This window comes from Ranitomeya variabilis, chromosome 2 (genome assembly GCF_051348905.1).
Source record: "Ranitomeya variabilis isolate aRanVar5 chromosome 2, aRanVar5.hap1, whole genome shotgun sequence".
In the NCBI taxonomy this organism is placed as follows: Eukaryota; Metazoa; Chordata; class Amphibia; order Anura; family Dendrobatidae; genus Ranitomeya; species Ranitomeya variabilis.
This window is the reverse complement of record NC_135233.1, coordinates 985,320,387-985,344,146: the sequence shown is the minus strand read 5'-3', so window position 1 is coordinate 985,344,146 and position 23,760 is coordinate 985,320,387. Positions and strand designations below refer to the sequence as shown.

At 42.5% G+C, this 23,760-nt stretch overlaps 1 protein-coding gene across 3 annotated transcripts in view; it reads right to left on the bottom strand.

Annotated features, from left to right (window-relative positions):
- Positions 1-327: 327 nt before the first annotated feature.
- Positions 328-23,760, bottom strand: part of ACSL3 (acyl-CoA synthetase long chain family member 3) — a 118,615-nt gene continuing 95,182 nt past the window's right edge. For all 3 annotated transcript variants that reach the window (XM_077290891.1, XM_077290889.1, XM_077290888.1), the window contains exons 13-15: positions 10,961-11,075; positions 6,987-7,144; positions 328-6,131 (exon numbers count right to left, since the gene is read on the bottom strand). In XM_077290891.1, coding sequence (XP_077147006.1) covers positions 5,974-6,131; positions 6,987-7,144; positions 10,961-11,075 — 431 coding nt within the window. In that variant the 3' untranslated portion in view covers positions 328-5,973. The remainder of the gene's footprint in view (positions 6,132-6,986; positions 7,145-10,960; positions 11,076-23,760) is intronic.

The following is a 23,760-nucleotide window of genomic DNA, read 5'->3' as shown; positions in this document are numbered from 1 at the left end:
CAGGGAATTACCTATCCTTTCCCCACTTTTCCTTCCCCTTTCCCTCCATAAAATTCTGTAAAATCAATAAAGTTTGTTGAAAAAGAAACCCTTTTTAACATTTGTAATAATTTGACTTTAAATGTCCAGACATGAAAATGACAAAAACCCAAATGGAAAAAAAAAAAAAACAAGTACAAGACATGACAGCTCTACCCCAGGGCTGTAACAAAGCCAAGAAGTAACAATAGCGTTGGAGACATTAATGTTCTGTTCTGTAGGATACAAAGTGTTCCATATGTCTATAAAAAAGTCCACGTTGAAACAAATAAGACGACCACGAAACAATTAACATTAATTCACATCATTTATTTGAAAACCGCAAACCATTTAGATTAACCAATAAATAAACAACTTAATCCAAAAGTGACATTTGCCTCAGTTTCTCGCAAGAGCCAGCGCCTCCCTGTCCTTCCACTGTAACAAAAGCTATGAAATCAGGCAGCGGGCGGGCTCCGCGACAAACAAGAGGCTAGATACAATCCAAAAGAGCAAAGGGTTGAAACGGATCACATAGAAGTAGTTAGGAAGAAGGTGTTTCGTATATAAAAAAGATTTATTGGTTTCATAGAAAGACATCACTCCATGACCCCTGTCTTATAAAAACGCCACCCTGAATGTCATTTATCAGCCAGGATAATGGATCTGCTTCATAGAAGCATAAGATATTCATAATAGAATAGAATATACAGAACCAAGAATATATATATATATTTATACGGGTGCACTGGCAAAATAGTTTGCTCTATAGGAGAGGCACTGAACAAGGAGAGCTGTGATCCAAGGAGAGGTAGGATACTTATTAATATGGAGATCAGGGGAGCGATATTTGGGCTCGTGCCAATCACATTAGAAAATGTAAACTTTCCTGGGATTTCACTGGAGTTTGATTACATACACAGGTCCAAAGTTTGATAACATTTACATTGATTAAATGAGTTAAATACTATAAAGGGATGCCGAGGATTAGAGGTTTTTTTTAAAGACGCAGCACCACGGTAGTCCAGAGATTGTGTCTAGTATTGCATCTTATTCTGGCAAAATTAGAGGGTTAAGCTGCACTACCAGAAATAGACCATGCACAAGAGGGGTACCATTTCCGTAAAAAAACAACAACAACAAAAAAAGTCCTTTTTTTCTATTCCTGGACAACCCCTTTTAATTGCATGTGCCCACATACTACAGATCCCTGTATACATCGGCTAAGTTTATAATGTGAAGTGATAGGAGTGATGAAGGCCATGCTTTTTACATATTATAAGAGGATGGTAATAAGCTAGCCATATCGTCGTCATATACCTGGTCTGTAATGGCTGAATAGTCACTCTTGGCATTAAAAGGTTTCTTTAAACTACTCTATTTCCATCATGGATGTCCCTTGGATTGCTTTTAAGACACAAAATACAACAGCAAAATACATTTTGAACACATAAAAAGCACTCCTAGCATTCACAGCAGAGGACTAGACCCCACAACCTGGGAGAGATGGAAGAACACATATAGGATTCTCTACAGGGACGAGAAGGTTTAAGAAGAACACACTAAAAGCCAACATTGGGGAAACGATGACCGACCACAGGACACTTGCTGCATTAAGAACAGGCATATTGGGGGGTTTTCCTTCTTAGTAGTGGTCCGTAGTGGTCAGAGTGAATACTTTTGGCATCACGTGGCAATAATCTGGTAAGAACATGGGAAATGGGCACGTTCCCATGAAACATTTTAACAATTTATGCTCCATTACTGGATTAGGGTTGCAAATACGAACGCTATGTGATAATGGTCCAAGACAACATGCTAACTAAGTGGGCTTGGTCCACAGTTTGAAAGGTAAGCTGTAAATGGGAGGCTCAGCCCTCAAGATTTCTCCTGCTGGGAAATGAACTGTAATTTTAGTGCAAATTTTGGGTGCAAATTCGTATGTGAATAAATGAATAAAGGGGTATCACATGTGGGGATATGCACTGAATATTCAGAAGATGGAACCTAATCAAGAACGGGCCTCAATGTTTACCTTTAGGAATAGAGAGGTGGCCGGACGTGTGCAGCTCTTTCCATTCACTTCCATAAGAGTTCCAAAAATTGCTGAGTTTTACACTTTTTGGAACTCCCTTACAAATATATGGGGAGAGCAACGCAGACAAGGCCATCTCAGCATTCCTGGCAGGGCCTTGCTCACAAATGGCAGAACTTGAGATCAGATTTTCAGCCCATAAACATCTACCACACAATGGGAATTGGTTTATAAAGATCCCATTTTCTGAAATATAGTGTAAAGGAAAAAAGTAAAGGTGTAAAAAAGCAGCATGTGCCGCCAAGTAAAGAGACAAGTGGGTGGTACAAGCTTTCCTGAGAAGTCATGCTGTCCTGGTTGGATTGACTTCCCCCTTTCACAGGCTGGGATGCAGAATTACAAGCCCGCTCCAAAATCATCCAGTATCCGTGCAGTGATGTATACCTGCACATTGTGGGACGTCAGTAAACCAGAACGGGATGATCCTCAGGTCCGGGACCGTCCATGTGACTCTTCATGGCTAGCTGCTCTACTTTATATTCATGGATTTTGTTTATGATGTTGGGGACATTTCAAGGGCTGCATCTTTAGAAAGAAGCTCTTAGGGAGCTGCAGCCTGAGGCTGGAATTAGCACATGAAGAATCCACAACAGATCGCGGTAACAGTCTTGTGGATGAGATATTAACAAGTGCTGCACAATTCTCCTGTACAGTAACTGATCTCCGATGCGGATATTAGAATCGCCAGCATGGCAATCTCTGCTGTAGATTTTTACTGCCAGTGAAACCTGCCACAAAATCTGCACACTAGACATGTGGATGTGCGACAGATCTTTCTGCCAAGGGAACATCTAACCTTACACCTTACTGCGTCCAGTCATGGAGAACATTAAAAAATAACAAAGGATACAAAGATATACAAACGGGGGTATTGTATAGAGTGGCTTTAGCTCATAAAAACCTTTGTTCTGGTCAGAGCTGTGGAGTCAGAGTCATGGAAATTGAGGAGTCGGAGGTTTGGCTTACCGACTCCACAGCCCTGGTTCTGGTCACGATTCTCACATCGTCATTCATTTCATTTCTAAACGTAATGTAACAGTATTTTGGCTTGATACAATAAAGACCAAATAAATGGATATAACGGTGCGTAATCCTGGAAAGCATGGATATTTCCAGCACGGGCAGGACACAGCCAACAGCCTGACTGTGAGAAAGGAAGAAAGCACAAGTTGACTCAATGGGAAAGTGATTGTTCTTATCTCTGGATTACATATATTAGATCCGCCATGAACACACAAAACATATACAGGAACTAGTGACATCAGGGGAGCAAAGAGTTACTAGTGAACTGATGTGATATCACAAATTGTGCAGGAAAATGGCTGCATTTCACCCACATGTAGGTAAACGTTGTTTTACTATGCAGAGGCATGATAGCAACCAATGACAAAGAGACAAAGTAACATTTACAGAAATAACGTCTCGCGCATCCAGCCGAGGAAAATCCCGCAGCACTGAAAATCCACGGCACATTCAGAAGGCAGCACTCTGTACGGATTTGGTGAAGGAGCATGGACTTGGACGGGTTTTATCTTAATCCACCAGACAATTTTGAGGACACAATCATATCACATTAAGCACTCAATCCTTGTTCACACAGGGCTGGAGGAGAACGCCCTAGAACACGGCAATAAATTAGAAATATTTAGGATCCTTTTTCTATGATTCTGGTACAAAGATTATGTGACGCGCTTTACAAGTTCTGAACAAAGCCGGACTGGACTAGAACATTAAACTGAATTATTTAAAGCGGAAGCCCATGAGGCTGAGGCCCGATATAACGTTATATGTAGTGTAACAGAAAGAAGAAAATGGAAAAGAAAAAACACTGGGCCATGAATTAGGGCTCGTTCAGACAAGCGGATTTTACGGTCAGTGTGCGCAACGGATAGAACACTAAGCAATAATATCCAATGTGCAAGCGCACACAAGCGAGGGCGTGACATAGTCGGCAGCTCCTGCACCAGTCTGCGATGCGGACGAGTACACAGAGCTGCGGACGAGCACACGGAGCTGCGGACATCACCGGCCGATCTGAACCCAGCCTAAGTACGACCTCTAGAAAAACCCCTTTACTAATACCAGGCTGGAAGCTCATTACATCAGGCATTGAAAGATTGGCGTATCTGGACTATGCTAGCACTAATATTTGTGGCAATCATAATGGATATTAGAAACATAACCCCCCCAGTGAAAAATAACATTTCACAGTGCTCCAAGATCCTCAGGACTAGCACCTCATGTAAGGTACTTCCCTTCTAAGGACAGTCACTAATACTGAAACCCTCTTAATTCACTTATAAGAAGAGATCAATATCTACATTGTTACAGTGAAGTCCGGTCTGGTCACCACTTCTACAAAGCTGCAAAGTCTCATTCTACCTGCCACAATCCATTGTTCGTAACCTCCTATCATCACACCCCTCTAACACTGCAGTCTGTTCACGTGAATCAGTGCCTATGCTGCTGTGATCACAGGACTGCAGGATGATGTGTGTGATCATAGGACTTTACTAGACACTACAGATACACAGACAACATGTAGTTCTCAGTATAGCCAATATATTCAACTCATTTTATCCAGATCTCTCCTTCTCTCAGCATTAAAGAGCTGCATTTATTCATGTAATTCCTACTCTACCCCATATCGACATGAATGCAGTAACAAACAGCATAGATCAGTATTTTTATATTTTCCTTTAGATTGTGAATATACACAATGAAGTGCATATTCTTACGATGCCCATACACAAAAGAGCAAAGTCACCTGAACCTGATAATTTCCGCAATCTAATGTATGTGCATGGAGGAATCATTCATTGCTACAGGAGGGGAGCAGCAACCAAAGATGTGTGCCCATGACTCCCCTCATCACCGAGACCCCATGCAAGCCCAGCTCAACGGATCTAGGGAGAAGTAGCTACTGAAGGAACAGGAGGTTTATAAGTGGATCCCTGGAAGAAAACTTTAACAGTCTGTTGCTGATTGAGAATGGTCACTGGAATAAAAGGTACTAATGCACTAACATATCAATTCACACTAATATTCAGGAAGATTGCCTACAGAACACTTTCCTTAGCCATCTGTGAGTAAGATATTGCACTAAACAATTATTCCGCAAGTTTGGGTTTAAAATTAATAATTTATCAATATTCTAAAAAAAAATTGGTCTTGTACACAAAAACAGTTCATTCACTTTTTGGCTCAGTGACGCAGCCATCCTATAAGCTCCCTGTCCATCAGCTTCAGGTACCCTCTCTGCAAACAGATAAGCATATCCGCTGACCGGAGAACCCATGGGAAATACTTTACAGAGAGCAATAGGAAAATATGAATGTATTGAACTGCCGCTTTAAATAATCCACCTTAAAAAAAAAACTATAACAATGACATATCTATCTATATATATATATATTATATACACACACCCATGTATACCCAGGATATCGCCTACACCATATTACATAAATATGTTCTTTTCATACAAAGGTTCAACACCAGAGACTTATGATCTTGTAGAGATCCCTGGCGTCGGTGGCAGAGGCCAAGTAAGCTCATATGGTCACCAAAAAATAAAAACATTCATCCAACTACATGGCCCATCTGCTGGGTGGAGAATCACACTGTTTATGTACTAGGTCTACTGACCACAAAAAAAGTACAGTCCCTATTTGTTTGGTGTTTTTCCTGTGTTTTGTAGGTACATTTTGAATTAGGGGACATTCAAGCTTTTCCATTGATCCCAGGTCTTGTTGCAGAGGGCTCCAAGTCCAATCTACTGCAGCAAGGTCTAGAAGTAACTGTTTGTTCCAAGAACGTAGGTTGTCGGGACGGCGGTGTTACACAAAGGATGCCCGGTTTTATTTCCCCCCATACATCCTCTCAATATCTTCCTGGTAATGACTTTTAAGCTCCTTGCGTTTCAGCTTGAAGGCATCTGTCACCAATCCTGTCTCGGGAGTCCAAGGCTCAGAAACAAGGCGGATCTTAGCAGGGACCTCAAACCTTTCAAGGGTGCCTGAAAATAAAAGCCTTAGTCAGTATTGATTAACCGTAGACTTTCTCAATGGTCAAAGGGCGGAAAATTTCAGTTTATTTAGTGCGAGAGTAACAGAGGTATAGTGTGGAGAAATACTGAGCTGCACGCACCACTAACATTTACAAGATGGTCTTGCAATATTTGCATCATTATATCAAGACATTAAATAGAAGGAAAAACATTGCAAACACTGTAGAGGCCTGTTTCTCACCACATTTTTATAATCTTTTAATACCCACATTGTTTTATATTGTAAATTGATCTGTTGGAAAACTAATGTATTTTATGCAAGCAAATACATTTTTTGTCATATACGTTGCATCCGGTCAAACCGACTGCAATGTGTAAAAAAAAAAAAAAAAAATGGATGATGCATTTTTCATAAAGATAAAAAAGGACAGTAGCATCCTATAACACACATATGTGCACAAGTATGTCAATTAGATACCCATTCTACACGTTTCCCCAATATTTTCTGGGTAAACACAAACACATCCATTGAAATAATATATATATATTTTTTTTACAGTACAACTGAATATGTCAAGTACCCCACAAAAACGAGGTGTGACACAGGCCTCAGGGGTATTCACAGAACGGTGGCTGTGTGTTTCCCCCATAGCACTCTCCTAGAGATGTTGTATCTATGTATGTGGCCCTTCTTCAGTGGGGTCACCTAATGTCAAGTGGTCGTACGGGCAAGCACAAAATGCTATGGAGCTAGAAGTCAGACCCTAGATAAAAAGCATGGAGATGGAATACTGTAGTAATTCTACCATATATCCTTCTGCGTTTCCGGGAGGTTTGTTCTTCTCCCATCTGTCAGTCACATACCTGCGGCAGGAGATTCAGCCAAGACTCTCAGCACTTCCTTCTCCATTACTGGGTTATTGCACAGAGACTCGAAGCTTCCCAGCACTCCTTTCTTCTCTGCTAGCCTTACTAGCTCCTTTTGGTTTGGCACCACAAAGCCAATCACATATGACTGATCGCTGGAACAGAAAGCAACAAATGTTGGGAAACTGGTACTATAGGACCACCATGCTCAATTTCTCTCATTCACCAAAACATCATTGTGATGAGTAAGCCATAAATGCTGCACGTGGTGAACAGCCCCTAAAGTTTCATATACTTGACACAAAACCAGAAACAAGACAACTTTTGTGTATTGTCATTCTCCATGCCGCACACATCAGCAGATAGAAATCAGCCAAATCATTAGGGTCAGCCAACCCTCCGATGTGTACCTCCCATCTGTCACCTGTCAGGGGGTAGGTGTCGGGCAGGTTAAATAGAAAATCCAGAACCTTTTGTCCACAAAGGAGACAAGTCACTGGCAGAGGTGTCTGGCATCAGCTTTCTTCCAAATGAAAACACATGAATGCTGAGCATTGCTGTGTGGGGGTTCGGGTCGGGGGAGATAGATGTTGGCCCTATGAGCACTGTAGCAAGATGGAGTATATGGCTCAGTATTTGTAGGCTCTACATGAACAACACATCACAGTAAAGATGGCAGCCGTCAGCAGAATGTTCATTTAGCTCACCGCTCTCGCTCCTCACTGCAGCATAAAAGAGCGCAGCAATCATATGTGTTTTCAATGGACAGAAGGGAGAAAGATGCTGGCTGGCAGCTCTTTGGTCTCCTGAAAACATAAAAAAGGGCGAAAAAATTCCAATGTGCCGATCATCATCTCCCCTGAAATCATACATTGGGGAAAAGCCAGGATGCCCAAAACACTTCGGGTGGTCAGGAGGTTTGGCCTTCTTCTTCTAATGTGTATGTGGCCCTTTAACCCTGAAGACAAGAAGGAATGATCACTTATGAGGAACGATCCCACTATCATAGAAGAAGTTTTGAGGATCAGTGTTCCTTTAGAGAATACGTTTTGTTGTCTTCGAATCCACCAATAAATTTATAACAAAAATATTATAAGAAACTTGTTTGAACGCATGGATTTCGGGCTGACCATCTATTGTGTATTGGGGCCTCCCGACTCCTCCACAGATGATGCGGAGGTAGATGATGATCGGCAGCTGGAATTTCAAGGACTGAACAGAAAACGATGCAGTCTAACAAAGAAAGAGGCACCTACATTTCTTGATTTCTTAATTTTAGCTTAGTTTTTCATTAAGGAGATGTTGATTAGAGAAGTAATAGGCTGACGTACTAATACTTCTGCTCCAATAAGAGGTCATCATACCTACAGACATATGGGATCAAGGACCAAAAACCTATTTATTAGGAAAAATGGCCAGCTGAGAAGAAGGCATTTTATCGTCATTCATCACATGATGCCCTTTACCAGCATAGATTTCTGCAGACGTAAATACCATGGAAGACGTCTATTCCATTGGAAGGAAATTACTCATCTGTATGCAGGAGAAGAAAAGGATGACGCAATACCAGGAGAACATTCACAACACCATCCTAGATCATCACCACTTGGAAACATTTCAGACATTATTAAATCAATGGAAAAGATGACTCTTCCACCAGGATGGGAGGCGAGGAGGAGAAAACAATGAGCCAAAGAACTATGTTGTGTGAGACCTACAGTTATGCATGGTAAATCCATGGACTTCGCACATGTATGGTTCTGTTCCTAAATGAAAGCTCTATGCATAGGACAGTACAGCACTGCGCTTTCCTATAGAAGCCATAAATACATCTGGGAGACAAAACATCAGAAATATGGCTCACAATTTGTTTTTCTGAAGGATTCATACAGAATCTGGAAGGGGAAACAAACCCTGCCTATAACACAACATGGGGAGCATTGTATTACTGACCAGAGACACAGATTTATTATATAGCTGTGCACAATAACTGTACCTACATACCATCCTTGTCCCTGGGATGAACTCGATGGACATACTATGTAACTATGAGGCCTGGCACTTCTCCAGCATTTTATTTCCAATCTCTTCTATACATTTTTGCTATTTACAAAAATTGAACTCTCTCTCTCTCTCTATATATATATAATTGCCTAAGGGGTACTTCCGTCTGCTTCTAACTTCCGTCTGTCTAACGGAAATCCTGGGTCGCTGATTGGTCGCGGCCGGCCGTGACCAATCAGCGAGATTGGGGCGGGATTTAAACACCTCTTCACTATTTACTATTGATGCTGCCTATGCAGAATCAATAGTAAAAACATAGAATGTTAAAAATAATAATTAAAAAAACCCATTATATTCTCACCTTCCGAAGTCCGCCGAAGCCTTTCCAGCTCCTCCTGTTATATACTGCGTGGGCTGTGTTATATACTACGTGGCTGTGCTATATACTACGTGGGCTGTGTTATATACTGCGTGGGCTGTGTTATATACTGCGTGGGCTGTGTTATATACTGCGTGGCTGTGCTATATACTACGTGGGCTGTTATATACTGCATGGGATGTGTTATATACTAGGTGGCTGTGCTATATACTACATGGGCTGTGTTATATACTATGTGGGCTGTGTTATATACTACGTGGCTGTGCAATATACTACGTGGCTATGCTATATACTATGTGGGCTGTGTTATATACTACGTGGCTGTGTTATATACTACTTGGGCTGTGTTATATACTACGTGCCTGTGCTATATACTGTGTGGGCTGTGTTATATACTACGTGGGCTGTGCTATATACTATGTGGCTGTGTAATATACTGCGTGGGCTGTGTTATATACTACGTGGCTGTGCAATATACTACGTGGCAATGCTATATACCACGTGGGCTGTGTTATATACTACGTGGGCTGTGCTATATACTATGTGGCTGTGTAATATACTGCGTGGGCTGTGTTATATACTACGTGGCTGTGCAATATACTACGTGGCAATGCTATATACCACGTGGGCTGTGTTATATACTACATGGCTGTGCTATATACTACGTGGGCTGTGTTATATACTACGTGGCTGTGCATTCTAGAATACCCGATACGTTAGAATCGGGCCACCACCTAGTATTTAAATAATATGATGGCAGAAACAGTGGCTTGGTGAGTGTACCTGCAGGGGGCGCATTGTCTTATGGCCTATGAACGCTAAAATGAGGACATATTATGACAGCAGATATCCTGGCAGTGGTCTGTAGATGTCACGTCACCAGGTTTGTGCTCCACTCAATGCCAAACTGAGTGGCGCCAGAATAACCCTTTAAGAGCCATACGTCAATTAACCTGAAAAAAGTCACATATTTTGTCCTTCGAGAAATCCTTTTGGGATTAGAAGCAAGGCCAATAATGTAAACAGGCTCATAGGCCTCGATTCATAAAGCCATTATGCCTATATTCTGGAGTAAAACACTATATGTCACAAAAAAGTCAAGCCTTGTTGTAACTTTTGGCATTTTCACTGAAGTTTCATTCACTTCCACCAAAATGGGTGGCGCTGGGGCAGGATGAGGGCAGAACAGAGGGTGAAGCTACAGCTCATCGGATTCATGACCTTACATCATAAGTCTTACTGCAGTCCCTGACTGGAGTAAGATTTGTGGAGAGGCACGGACGTATACACCACTTTTCAGGTCCACCGGATTCACTAAGAGGTATCTGCCTGTTACTGAATCTTGCGCTTCTCACTAAAACACGTCTCCTCATCACTGATGAATCGGGGCCATAGCATTTTCTACCCATTATGAGAATATACTGTCCTCTATCAGAGCAGTTTGCAATCAGCACCTAACATGTGTAAGTATGAGTAATTTCCTACTATAATTCCTGTCTCTACCTCGCCGAGTAATCACAGAAATCTGACCTCAGTCCAGTTTCAGTAAAAAACCATGAGTCATTTTTTAATAAAGAGATGATCTCACCTGTTCGCATATGCACAAATGTTGTCCACGATGGGGAGATTCTTTAAAGCCGCCTCCACTTTACCCAGGGAAACATATTCTCCTGCTTGAAGCTTTACCAGATCTTTTTTCCTGTCTGAAGAATATATTTGACATCATTAGACCTTCAATTGCAATCCTCGGTCATGAAGGCATCATACTGAAGCTCTGTTCACACTTATATCATGGATCCTCAACTTATTATCTCACTCGTCATCGGATGGACACCACAGGCTCTAGATAGCTATATTTTACAGTCTGTATACCGACCGCAATGCCCGGGGCTGACCTGAACTTGCAGCCTAATTGGAATATAAGACATTGTAACTTCAGGTCCAGGAGGTCCCCACATGCAGTGTGGGCAAAGATGTCTGTATACAGACGTTGGTAACTTCAGGTCCAGTAGGCCCCCACGTGCAGTCCGGGCAAAGATGTCCATATACAGACATTGGTAACTTTGAGTCCAAAAAACCTCCACATGCAGTTCGGGCAAAGATGTTCGTACACAGACATTGGTAACTTCAGGTCCAGGAGGCCCCCACATGCAGTCCAGGCAAAGATGTCCATATACAGACATTGGTAACTTCAGGTCCAGGAGGCCCCCACATGCATTCTGGGCAAAGATGTCCATATACAGACATTGGTAACTTCAGGTCCAAAAGGTCCCAACATGCAGTCCGAACAAAGATGTCCATATACAGACATTGGTAACTTCAGGTCCAGGAGGCCCCAACATGCAGTCCGAACAAAGATGTCCATATACAGACATTGGTAACTTCGGGTCCAGGAGGCCCCAACATGCAGTCCAAACAAAGATGCCATATACAGACATTGATAACTTCAGGTCCAGGAGGCCCCAACATGCAGTCCGAACAAAGATGTCCATATACAGACATTGGTAACTTCAGGCCCAGGAGGCCCCAACATGCAGTCCGAACAAAGATGTCCATATACAGACATTGGTAACTTCAGGTCCAGGAGGCCCCAACATGCAGTCCGAACAAAGATGCCATATACAGACATTGGTAACTTCAGGTCCAGAAGGCCCCCACACGCAGTCCAGGCAAAGATGTCCATATACTGACATTGGTAACTTCAGGTCCAGAAGGCCCCCACACACAGTCCAGGCAAAGATGTCCATATACTGACATTGGTAACTTCAGGTCCAGGAGGCCCCCACATACAGGCCGAACAAAGATGACCATATACAGACATTGAAATACTGCCGTCTGGACCCCATTTCAGACTTTGCCAAGGTGTCCATATTTTTGAAGAGGTGCTATGTTCTCCATGTAACTATGATTAAATCTGTGAAAAAGTGCTAAACTCTGCTTCCAATGCAGATGTGAACAGAGCCCAAGTAATGATAACCAGAGGACAAGATATGAGCGCCTGAAATACAGACCTCAGCAATCTCTCTAAAAGTACAAAACAAAAGAACATTTAGCCCAAAAATTGGAATAAGAGGAATAAGCCCAGGGCTTTATCAAGAAGCAGGGAAATCACTAACTCCCATAGAGATGACCACAGCCTCTACTCCATTATGCAGATCACTACACTGTGTACGGGTACAGCACCATCGCCAACCGGAGAGGAGGCCCACGAGTTCACAAATGGGTCAGTGTGTTAAATGGACCATTCTGTTAGTTGCATCCAGTCTAATTAGTGATTACAGAGCAACTACAATTAAGTGCCAAGAGGAGATTACAGGAAATCTAGAATTGGAGTCTTTAGTACACGGACTACTGGAAAACTTACAGGAGTTAAAGAGAGTATTGGATAGAAAGTGTGGAAACTGGTACCTTAATAGTTTCATCGTATATTCAGATATATTTATGTGGGCTAGCATCTCATGCTAAAAACAAGAGAGAATCACCTCATTGAGAAAAAGGGAGTCGTAAAGTAGGAGATTGCACATAATTAGCAACACAGAACCTCTATTTAGCATTTATACAAAATAGAGAGAAGCGGATAAGAATTTAGTTTCCACTCGGGTTGAAAATACAAGGGAATCGTGACAGTTTGCACATTGCGCACCGTCACCATTCACAATCCACAGTCAGACTGACCGCAGGATTTTATCAAGAGGTCGGAAAATCCCTTTATATCCATTTTCACAAGTGTATTATATTCTAAAAAGACTATAAAAGGTCTTGTCAAATCTTCATGCCCTTTAAAATGAAGTTGGGGAGGTTCTCAAATTATTTAATGGCTTCTGGCCAAGGAGTCTCGCTGATCAGCCTGTGGAAGAAGCGGCTGGTCAGACATTTCCCCTACGTATCCATTGTTGCAAGCCCACCAAAGTGATAGCGAATTCTAAGAGCAGAACTGCGCTCTGTGATGGTCAAATTATCTTGATATGCCAATTAATTGAAATAACTAGTCATAGGAGTTTACATAAATGGCACAATCACACTGTCTGCATCTATCATATTTCAGGTAGTAAAAATATTAAAGGGAATCTGTCAGCAGGTTTTTGCTATGTAATCTAAGAGCAGCATGATGTAGGGACAGGGACCCCGATTGCAGTAAAGCATCACTTAGTTTACTGGATGAAGCAGTTGTGATGCAATCCCTGTTTTCTCTGCTGCAGATCTCTGAATGCTGAGCCCTATATAACCTCGCCCACACCACTGATTGGCAACTTTACATAAATATACAGAGTACACAGAAAGCTGCAATCAGTGGTGGGGGTGTGAGGAGGCACAAGACACCTAGTCCTGCAGTGATAATCTCCTGCTGATAAAACGCTAATTTTATTGAAACTACAACACACAGCCTAGTAAGTGATACATCCCTGAAATCAGGGTCTCTGCCCCTACCTACATCATGCTGCTCTCAAATTGCAAAAAGCAGCAAAACCTGATGCCAAATTTTCTTTAATAGCACTTTCATAGTTTTAATTTTGAAAGAAAACAAGTCCTTTGAGTTCAACCTATAATCTAAGGTGTTGAATCTGTGTATACAATGATAGTATAAGATTTAAGCTCCATGAGATGCCTGTCAAAGGCAAATGTTAAGCGAATGAACCTTGGGCTCCTGTGTTAATGTGTTAATAACTCATAAAAAGATATGGTGCATATTGTGTTGTATACTTATTTGCAAGGACTATTGCTGCAAAATGCTCCGTTTAGCAGGGATTAGTTTGACATATGAGTGGGGAAATGTCCTGGTGTATAAGGAAAGAGGACACTGCAAAATGCAGTTTGAAAGGCTGGGATCACATGGCTAATTTTGGTCATCCAGACGGCACAAGTATGGAGCAGACTGACGCATTATTATGACCTGCCTTTTATAGGCAACCAGAAAAGATGTGCTTGTAGGAAAGCACGGGAATAATATTGGGCAATTGTAAGAAATCAATGAATATATGCCCATGCTAGTAACGATAAGTGGCAAATTACACATTCTGCTTTGCACCTATATGAAAGCTGCCCAAGCTTATATATATACAGTGGGGCAAAAAAGTATTTAGTCAGTCAGCAATAGTGCAAGTTCCACCACTTAAAAAGATGAGAGGCGTCTGTAATTTACATCATAGGTAGACCTCAACTATGGGAGACAAACTGAGAAAAAAAATTCCAGAAAATCACATTGTCTGTTTTTTTTATCATTTTATTTGCATATTATGGTGGAAAATAAGTATTTGGTCAGAAACAAACAATCCAGATTTCTGGCTCTCACAGACCTGTAACTTCTTCTTTAAGAGTCTCCTCTTTCCTCCACTCATTACCTGTAGTAATGGCACCTGTTTAAACTTGTTATCAATATAAAAAGACACCTGTGCACACCCTCAAACAGTCTGACTCCAAACTCCACTATGGTGAAGACCAAAGAGCTGTCAAAGGACACCAGAAACAAAATTGTAGCCCTGCACCAGGCTGGGAAGACTGAATCTGCAATAGCCAACCAGCTTGGAGTGAAGAAATCAACAGTGGGAGCAATAATTAGAAAATGGAAGACATTCAAGACCACTGATAATCTCCCTCGATCTGGGGCTCCACGCAAAATCCCACCCCGTGGGGTCAGAATGATCACAAGAACGGTGAGCAAAAATCCCAGAACCACGCGGGGGGACCTAGTGAATGAACTGCAGAGAGCTGGGACCAATGTAACAAGGCCTACCATAATTAACACACTACGCCACCATGGACTCAGATCCTGCAGTGCCAGACGTGTCCCACTGCTTAAGCCAGTACATGTCCGGGCCCGTCTGAAGTTTGCTAGAGAGCATTTGGATGATCCAGAGGAGTTTTGGGAGAATGTCCTATGGTCTGATGAAACCAAACTGGAATTGTTTGGTAGAAACACAACTTGTCGTGTTTGGAGGAAAAAGAATACTGAGTTCCATCCATCAAACACCATACCTACTGTAAAGCATGGTGGTGGAAACATCATGCTTTGGGGCTGTTTCTCTGCAAAGGGGCCAGGACGACTGATCCGGGTACATGAAAGAATGAATGGGGCCATGTATCGTGAGATTTTGATTGCAAACCTCCTTCCATCAGCAAGGGCATTGAAGATGAAACGTGGCTGGGTCTTTCAACATGACAATGATCCAAAGCACATCGCCAGGGCAACGAAGGAGTGGCTTCGTAAGAAGCATTTCAAGGTCCTGGAGTGGCCTAGCCAGTCTCCAGATCTCAACCCTATAGAAAACCTTTGGAGGGAGTTGAAAGTCCGTGTTGCCAAGCGAAAAGCCAAAAACATCTCTGCTCTAGAGGAGATCTGCATGGAGGAATGGGCCAACATACCAACAACAGTGTGTGGCAACCTTGTGAAGACTTACAGAAAACGTTTGACCTCTGTCATTTCCAACAAAGGATGTATTACAAAGTATTGAGATGAAATTTTGTTTCTGACCAAATACTTATTTTCCACCATAATATGCAAATAAAATGATAAAAAAACAGACAATGTGATTTTCTGGATTTTTTTTTCTCAGTTTGTCTCCCATAGTTGAGGTCTACCTATGATGTAAATTACAGACGCCTCTCATCTTTTTAAGTGGTGGAACTTGCACTATTGCTGACTGACTAAATACTTTTTTGCCCCACTGTATATACATACATATACACACACTGCTCAAAAAAATAAAGGGAACACTTAAACAACAGAACATAACTCCAGGTAAATCATAATTCTGTGAAATCAAACTGTCCACTTAGGAAGCAACACTGTTTGACAATCAATTTCACATGCTGTTGTGCAAATGGAATAGACAACAGATGGAAATTATTGGCAATTATCAAGACACCCTCAATAATGGAGTAGTTCTGCAGGTGGGGACCACAGACCACATCTCAGTACCGATGATTTCTGGCTGATGTTTTGGTCACTTTTGTATGTTGGTTGTGCTTTCACACTCGTGGTAGCATGAGACGGACTCTACAACCCACACAAGTGGCTCAGGTAGTGCAGCTCATCCAGGATGGCACATCAATGCGAGCTGTGGCAAGAAGGTTTGCTGTGTCTGTCAGCGTAGTGTCCAGAGGCGGGAGGCGCTACCAGGAGACAGGCAAGTACACCAAGAGACGTGGAGGGGGCTGTAGGAGGGCAACAACCCAGCAGCAGGACCGCTACCTCAGCCTTTGTGCAAAGAGGAACAGGAGGAGCACTGTCAGAGCCCTGCAAAATGACCTCCAGCAGGCCACAAATGTGCATGTGTCTGCACAAACGGTTAGAAACCAACTTCATGAGGATGTTCTGAGTGCCCGACGTCCACAGATGGGGGTTGTGCTCACATCCCAACACCGTGCAGGACGCTTGGCATTTGCCACAGAACACCAGGATTGGTAAATTCACCACTGGCGCCCCGTGCTCTTCACAAATGAAAGCAGGTTCACGCTGATCACATGTGACAGAGTCTGGAGACGCAGTGGAGAGCGATCTGCTGCCTGCAACATCCTTCAGCATGACCGGTTTGGCAGTGGGTCAGTAATGGTGTGGGGTGGCATTTCTTTGGAGGGCCACACAGCCCTCCATGTGCTCGCCAGAGGTAGCCTGACTGCCATTAGGTACCGAGATGAGATCCTCAGACCTCTTGTGAGACCATATACTGGTGCATATGGCCCTTGGTTCCTCCTAATGCAAGACAATGCCAGACCTCATGTTGCTGGAGTGTGTGTCAGCAGTTCAGCAGTTCTTGCAAGATGAAGGCATTGAAGCTATGGACTGGCCCGCCCGTTCCCCAGATCTGAGTCCAATTGAACACATCTGGGACATCAAGTCTGGCTCCATCCACCAATGTCACGTTGCACCACAGACTGTCCAGGAGTTGGCGGACGCTTTAGTCCAGGTCTGGGAGGAGATCCCTCAAGAGACCATCCGCCGCCTCATCAGGAGCATGCTCAGGCATTGTAGGGAGATCATACAGGCACGTGGAGGCCACACACACTACTGAGCATCATTTCCTTGTCTTGAGGCATTTCCACTGAAGTTGGATCAGCCTGAAACTTCATTTTCCACTTTGATTTTGAACATCATTTTAACTCCAGACCTCCGTGGGATTATTAGGTTGATCATTTTTAGGTTTTATTGATCTCAACACATTCCACTGAGTAATGAACAAAGATTTACAACTGGAATATTTCATTCAGTGATATCTAGGATGTGGGATGTTAGTGTTCCTTTTATTTTTTTGAGCAGTGTATAATAAATATATATATATATATATATATATATATATATATATCTAATATATAAAGCTGAATGTGTGTGTGTGTGTATGTATGTATGTATGTATGTATGTCCGGGATTGGCATCTGAACCGTAGCAGCTACAGCCACAAAATTTTGCACAGTCACACGTCTGGACCCCGAGAGCGTCATAGGCTATGTTGTGAGGTGAAATTTTAACCCCGCGCTTTCCAATTCACCAAACAATTTTGCCCCTATCGACATAATGGGGAAAAAGTGAAAGGAAAAGTGTTGGAGGCGTCGCAGCTACAGGCACAAAATTTTGCACAGTCACACGTCTGGACCCTGAGAGCGTCAAAGCTATATTGTGAGGTGAAATTTTAACCCCGCGCTTTCCAATTCACCAAACAATTTTGCCCCTATCTACATAATGGGGAAAAAATGAAAGGAAAAGTGTTGGAGGCAAATTAACAGCTGCCAGATGTGAACAAGGGGGACTTAAAGAATGACAGCGATGGCACCAAAGAGTATATACTGTACAGTTGCTAAGGTGGGGCCCCAACATGGGATAATCACACCACCACGGGGATATGAACACACACACAAAATGCGCCACACACTACCACGTGCTCGAACACATATACCACCCTCAGTGCACATTTCACCACACATACACCAACCTCGCCACATAAAAGTAGAAACACAAAAGTCGCCGCTCAAAACTCGCCACGCGCAAAACTCTCCACATGCAAAACTCGCCACACGTGCAAAACTCGCCACACGCAAAACTTGCACACGCAGAAAAATTGCCACACGCAGAAAAATTGCCACATGCACAAAAGTTGCAACACATGCAAAAGTTGCCTCACACAAAACTTGCACATACTCAAAAGGCACCACACATAAAACTCGCCACGCGCAAAACTCGCCATGCGCAAAACTTGCTGCACACAACTTGCTACACTAACCTGTCACATGCAACTCGACACACAAAAAGTTGCTACACGCATGTCGCCACACAAAACTCATCTCACAAAAGTCCCTACATGCATGTCGCCACACGCAACTCAACACACACAACTTGACACACGAAACTCGCCCTAAAACACACACAAGTCTGGTATCCTTCAAAAATAAAAATCTGATTAATAAGCAGACAAACTACAAGAGCAACAAATGTACCATATAGGAATCCGGCAGCTGTCAGTCACATGACCAGTCTATTATGTGTATGTGTGAGCTAATATATACTGCCAGGGGGTGGGCTTACTGTTGGCTGGGGATTTATCAGGCTGCCATTTTAGCTTACAAATACTGAGGTAAAAATACTGACCAAATAACGTGTGAACGAGGGCTAATACAGGAGGAGATGACATACAGCTATATACTATATACAGGAGATGACACACAGGTATATACTATTTACAGGGGAGATGACACACAGGTATATACTATATACAGGAGGAGATGACACACAGATATATACTATATACAGGAGAGATGACACACAGGTATATACTATATAGAGGAGGAGATGACATACAGGTACATACTACATACAGGAGGAGATGACATACAGGTATATACTATATACAGGAGGAGATGACACACAGGTATATACTATATACAGGAGCAGATTACCTACAGGTATATAGTATATACAGGAGGAGATGACACAGGTATATGCTATGTATAGGAGGAGATGACATACAGGTATATACTATATACAGGAGATGACACACAGATATATACTATATATAGGTGAGATGACACACAGGTATATACTATATACAGGAGATTACATACAGGTATATCTAATATATAAAGCTGAATGTGTGTATGTATGTATGTGTGTATGTCCGGGATTGGCATCTGTACCGTCACAGCTACAGCCACAAAATTTTGCACAGTCACACGTCTGGACCCCGAGAGCGTCATAGGCTATGTTGTGAGGTGAAATTTTAACCCCGCGCGTTCCAATTCACCAAACAATTTTGCTCCTATCTACATAATGGGGAAAAAGTGAAGGGAAAAGTGTTGGAGGAAAATTGACAGCTGCCAGATGTGAACAATGAGGACTTAAAGAATGAGAGCGATGGCGACAAAGAGTATATACCGTACAGTTGCTAAGGTGGGGCCCCGACATGGGATACTCACCACACACGGGGATATGAACACAAACACAAAATGCGCCACACACTACCACGTGCTTGAACACATATACCACCCTCAGCACACATTTCACCACACACACACCAACCTCGCCACATAAAAGTCGAAACACAAAAGTCACCACTCAAAACTCGCTACATGCAAAACTCGCCATATGCAAAACTAGGCTCACGCAAAACTCGCCACACGTGCAAAACTCACCTCATGGAAAACTCACCTCATGCAAAACTTGCACACACAGAAAAATTGCCACATGTACAAAAGTTGCACCACATGCAAAAGTTGCCTCACACAAAACTTGCACATACTCAAAATGCACCACACATAAAACTCGCCACGCGCAAAACTCGCCATGCACAAATCTTGCTGCACACAACTTGCTACACTAACCTGTCACATGCAACTCAACACACAAAATGTTGCTACACGCATGTCGCCACACAAAACTCATCTCACAAAAGTCGCTACATGCATGTCGCCACACGCAACTCAACACACACAACTTGACACATAAAACTCGCCCTAAAACACACACAAGTCTGGTATTGTCCTTCAAAAATAAAAATCTGATTAATAAGCAAACTACAAGAGCAACAAATGTACCATATAGGAAATACGGCAGCTGTCAGTCACATGACCTGTCTATTATGTGTATGTGTGAGCTAATATATACTGCCAGGGGGGAGGGCTTCCTGTTGGCTGGGGATTTATCAGGCTGCCAATAGCAACCAATCACAGCTCAGCTTCTATTTTGCTACAGTTAATTAACCTGAGCTCTGATTGGTTAATATAGGCAACAAAGACATTCTCAGTATAACAAAGCTAATATATGTTGTGAAATGCTTCTATTTGCTTAGTTTTTGCCTTTTAATAATTACATTTCTATCTATTTGTTTTGTGGTTTTTGTGTGCAGAATAAATTTTTGTTAACACATTCTATTTTGCTAACAGCAGTCATTAACCCGGGCGAAGCCGGGTAGTACAGCTAGTATATATATATATATATATATATATATATATATATATATATATATATATATATATATATATATATATATATATATATATATATATATATATATATATATATATATATATATATAAACTAGATTGTGGCCCGATTCTAACGCATCGGGTATTCTAGAATATGCATGTCCCCGTTGTGAATTCTGTTCTTGGGCTCCCTCCGGTGGTTGTAAGTGGTAGCGCTGCTGTCTCTGAATCACAGCATTTATCAGGTGTTTTCACCTTTTGCAATTTGGACAGGGCTATTTAGTCTTGTTTCACCCTTTAGTCAGTGCCAGTTGTTCATTGTTCCTGGAGGATTCGCATCTCTGCCTGGTTCCTTCTGCTTTGCAGTTCTTTTCATCAAAGATAAGTTCTGGCCTTGATTTGCTGTCCACATGTTGTGGTCTTATTGCTCAGTTCCTTTCTATGTTTTGTCTTGTCCAGCTTGGTCTGTATTAGGATTTTTTTAGCCAAGCTGGTATCTCTGGAGATGCAGATATACCCTCCATATCTTTAGTTAGCTGTGGAGTTTTTGTATTTTCTGTGGTGGATATTTTCTAGTTTTTTTAATACTGACCACATAGTACTCTGTCCTGTCCTTTCTATTTAGCTAGAAGTGGCCTCCTTTGCTAAATTCTCATTTCAGTCTGTGTATGTTTTTTCCCTCTCCTCTCACAGTCAATATTTGTGGGGGGCTGCCTGTTCTTTGGGGATTTTCTCTGAGGCAAGATAGTTTTCCCTTTTCTATCTCTAGGGGTAATTAGTCCTCCGGCTGTGTCGAGATGTCTAGGGAGCGCTAGGTACATTCCACGGCTACTTCTAGTGGCGGTGTTAGGTTCAGGGTCTGCGGTCAGTACAGGTACCACCTTCTCCAGAGTACGTCCCATGCTGCTCTTAGGCCACCAGATCATAACAGTACAACTGGCCAACAATGAGTTAACCGCATCTCAGAAGAAGGGAAGGAAAGTGCTGTCTAATTTTTTTTTCTGTAGTCTGTTGTGTTTTTTTTTTTCTCTTCCCTCTTTGCCTCTGGGTGGCTCAAGAGTGCGGCGCTGGTATGGATGTTCAGGGACTGGTTTCTCGTGTGGATCAACTTGCTGCTAGAGTACAGGGTATTTCCGATTATATTGTTCAGACTCCAGTTTTAGAGCCTAGAATTCCAACTCCTGATTTGTTTTTTGGGGATAGGTCCAAATTTCTGAGCTTTAAAAATAACTGTAAACTGTTTTTTGCTCTGAAACCCCGTTCCTCTGGTGATCCCATCCAGCAGGTTAAAATTATTATATCTCTGCTGCGTAGTGACCCCCAGGATTGGGCATTTGCCCTGGAACCTGGGAATCCGGCGTTGCTTAATGTAGACACCTTTTTTCAGGCGCTTGGGTTATTGTATGACGAACCTAATTCTGTGGATCATGCTGAGAAGACCTTGTTGGCCCTGTCTCAGGGTCAAGAAGCGGCAGAATCATATTGCCAAAAGTTTAGAAAATGGTCTGTTCTGACTAAATGGAATGAGGATGCCTTGGCGGCAATCTTCAGAAAGGGTCTTTCTGAATCCGTTAAAGATGTTATGGTGGGGTTCCCCACGCCTGCTGGTCTGAATGATTCTATGTCTCTGGCCATTCAGATTGATCGGCGCTTGCGCGAGCGCAGAGTTGTGCACACTATGGCATTGTCTTCCGAGCGGGGTCCTGAGCCTATGTAGTGTGATAGGATTGTGTCTAGAGCTGAACGACAAGGATTCAGACGTCAGAATAGGTTGTGTTTTTATTGCGGCGATTCTGCTCATGTTATTTCTGATTGCCCTAAGCGTACCAAGAGAATCGCTAGTTCTGTTACCATCAGTACTGTACAACCTAAATTTCTGTTATCTGTGACCCTGATCTGCTCATTATCGTCATTTTCTGTCATGGCATTTGTGGATTCAGGCGCCCCTCTAAATTTAATGGACTTAGAATTTGCCAGACGTTGTGGTTTCCCCTTGCAGCCTTTGCAGAGTCCTATTCCTTTGAGGGGCATTGATGCTACACCGTTGGCTAAAAATAAACCTCAGTTTTGGACACAGCTGACCATGTGCATGGCGCCAGCCCATCAGGAAGATTGTCGTTTTTTGGTGTTGCATAATTTGCATGATGCTATTGTGCTGGGTTTCCCATGGTTACAGGTGCATAATCTGGTATTAGATTGGAAATCTATGTCTGTGACTAGTTGGGGTTGTCAGGGGGTTCATGGTGACGTTCCTGTGATGTCAATTGCCTCCTCCCCCTCTTCTGAAATTCCTGAGTTTTTGTCAGATTTCCAGGATGTATTCGATGAGCCCAAGTCCAGTTCCCTTCCACCGCATAGGGACTGTGATTGTGCTATTGACTTGATTCCAGGCTGTAAGTTCCCTAAAGGCCGACTTTTCAACCTGTCTGTGCCAGAACATACCGCCATGCGGAGCTATGTGAAGGAGTCCTTGGAGAAGGGGCATATTCGGCCATCTTCTTCACCATTGGGAGCAGGTTTTTTCTTTGTTGCCAAAAAAGATGGCTCCTTGAGACCCTGTATTGATTATCGCCTCTTGAATAAGATCACGGTCAAATTTCAATACCCTTTGCCTTTGCTTTCTGATCTGTTTGCTAGGATTAAGGGGGCTAGTTGGTTTACTAAGATTGACCTTCGAGGGGCATATAATCTGGTTCGTATTAAGCAGGGGGACGAATGGAAAACTGCGTTTAATACGCCCGAAGGCCATTTTGACTACCTTGAGATGCCATTCGGACTCTCTAATGCTCCATCTGTGTTTCAGTCCTTCATGCATGATATATTTCGGAATTATCTTGATAAATTCATGATTGTATATTTGGATGATATTTTGATTTTTTCAGATGATTGGGAGTCTCATGTGAAACAAGTCAGGATGGTATTTCAGATCCTTCGTGATAATGCCTTGTTTGTGAAGGGGTCTAAGTGCCTCTTTGGAGT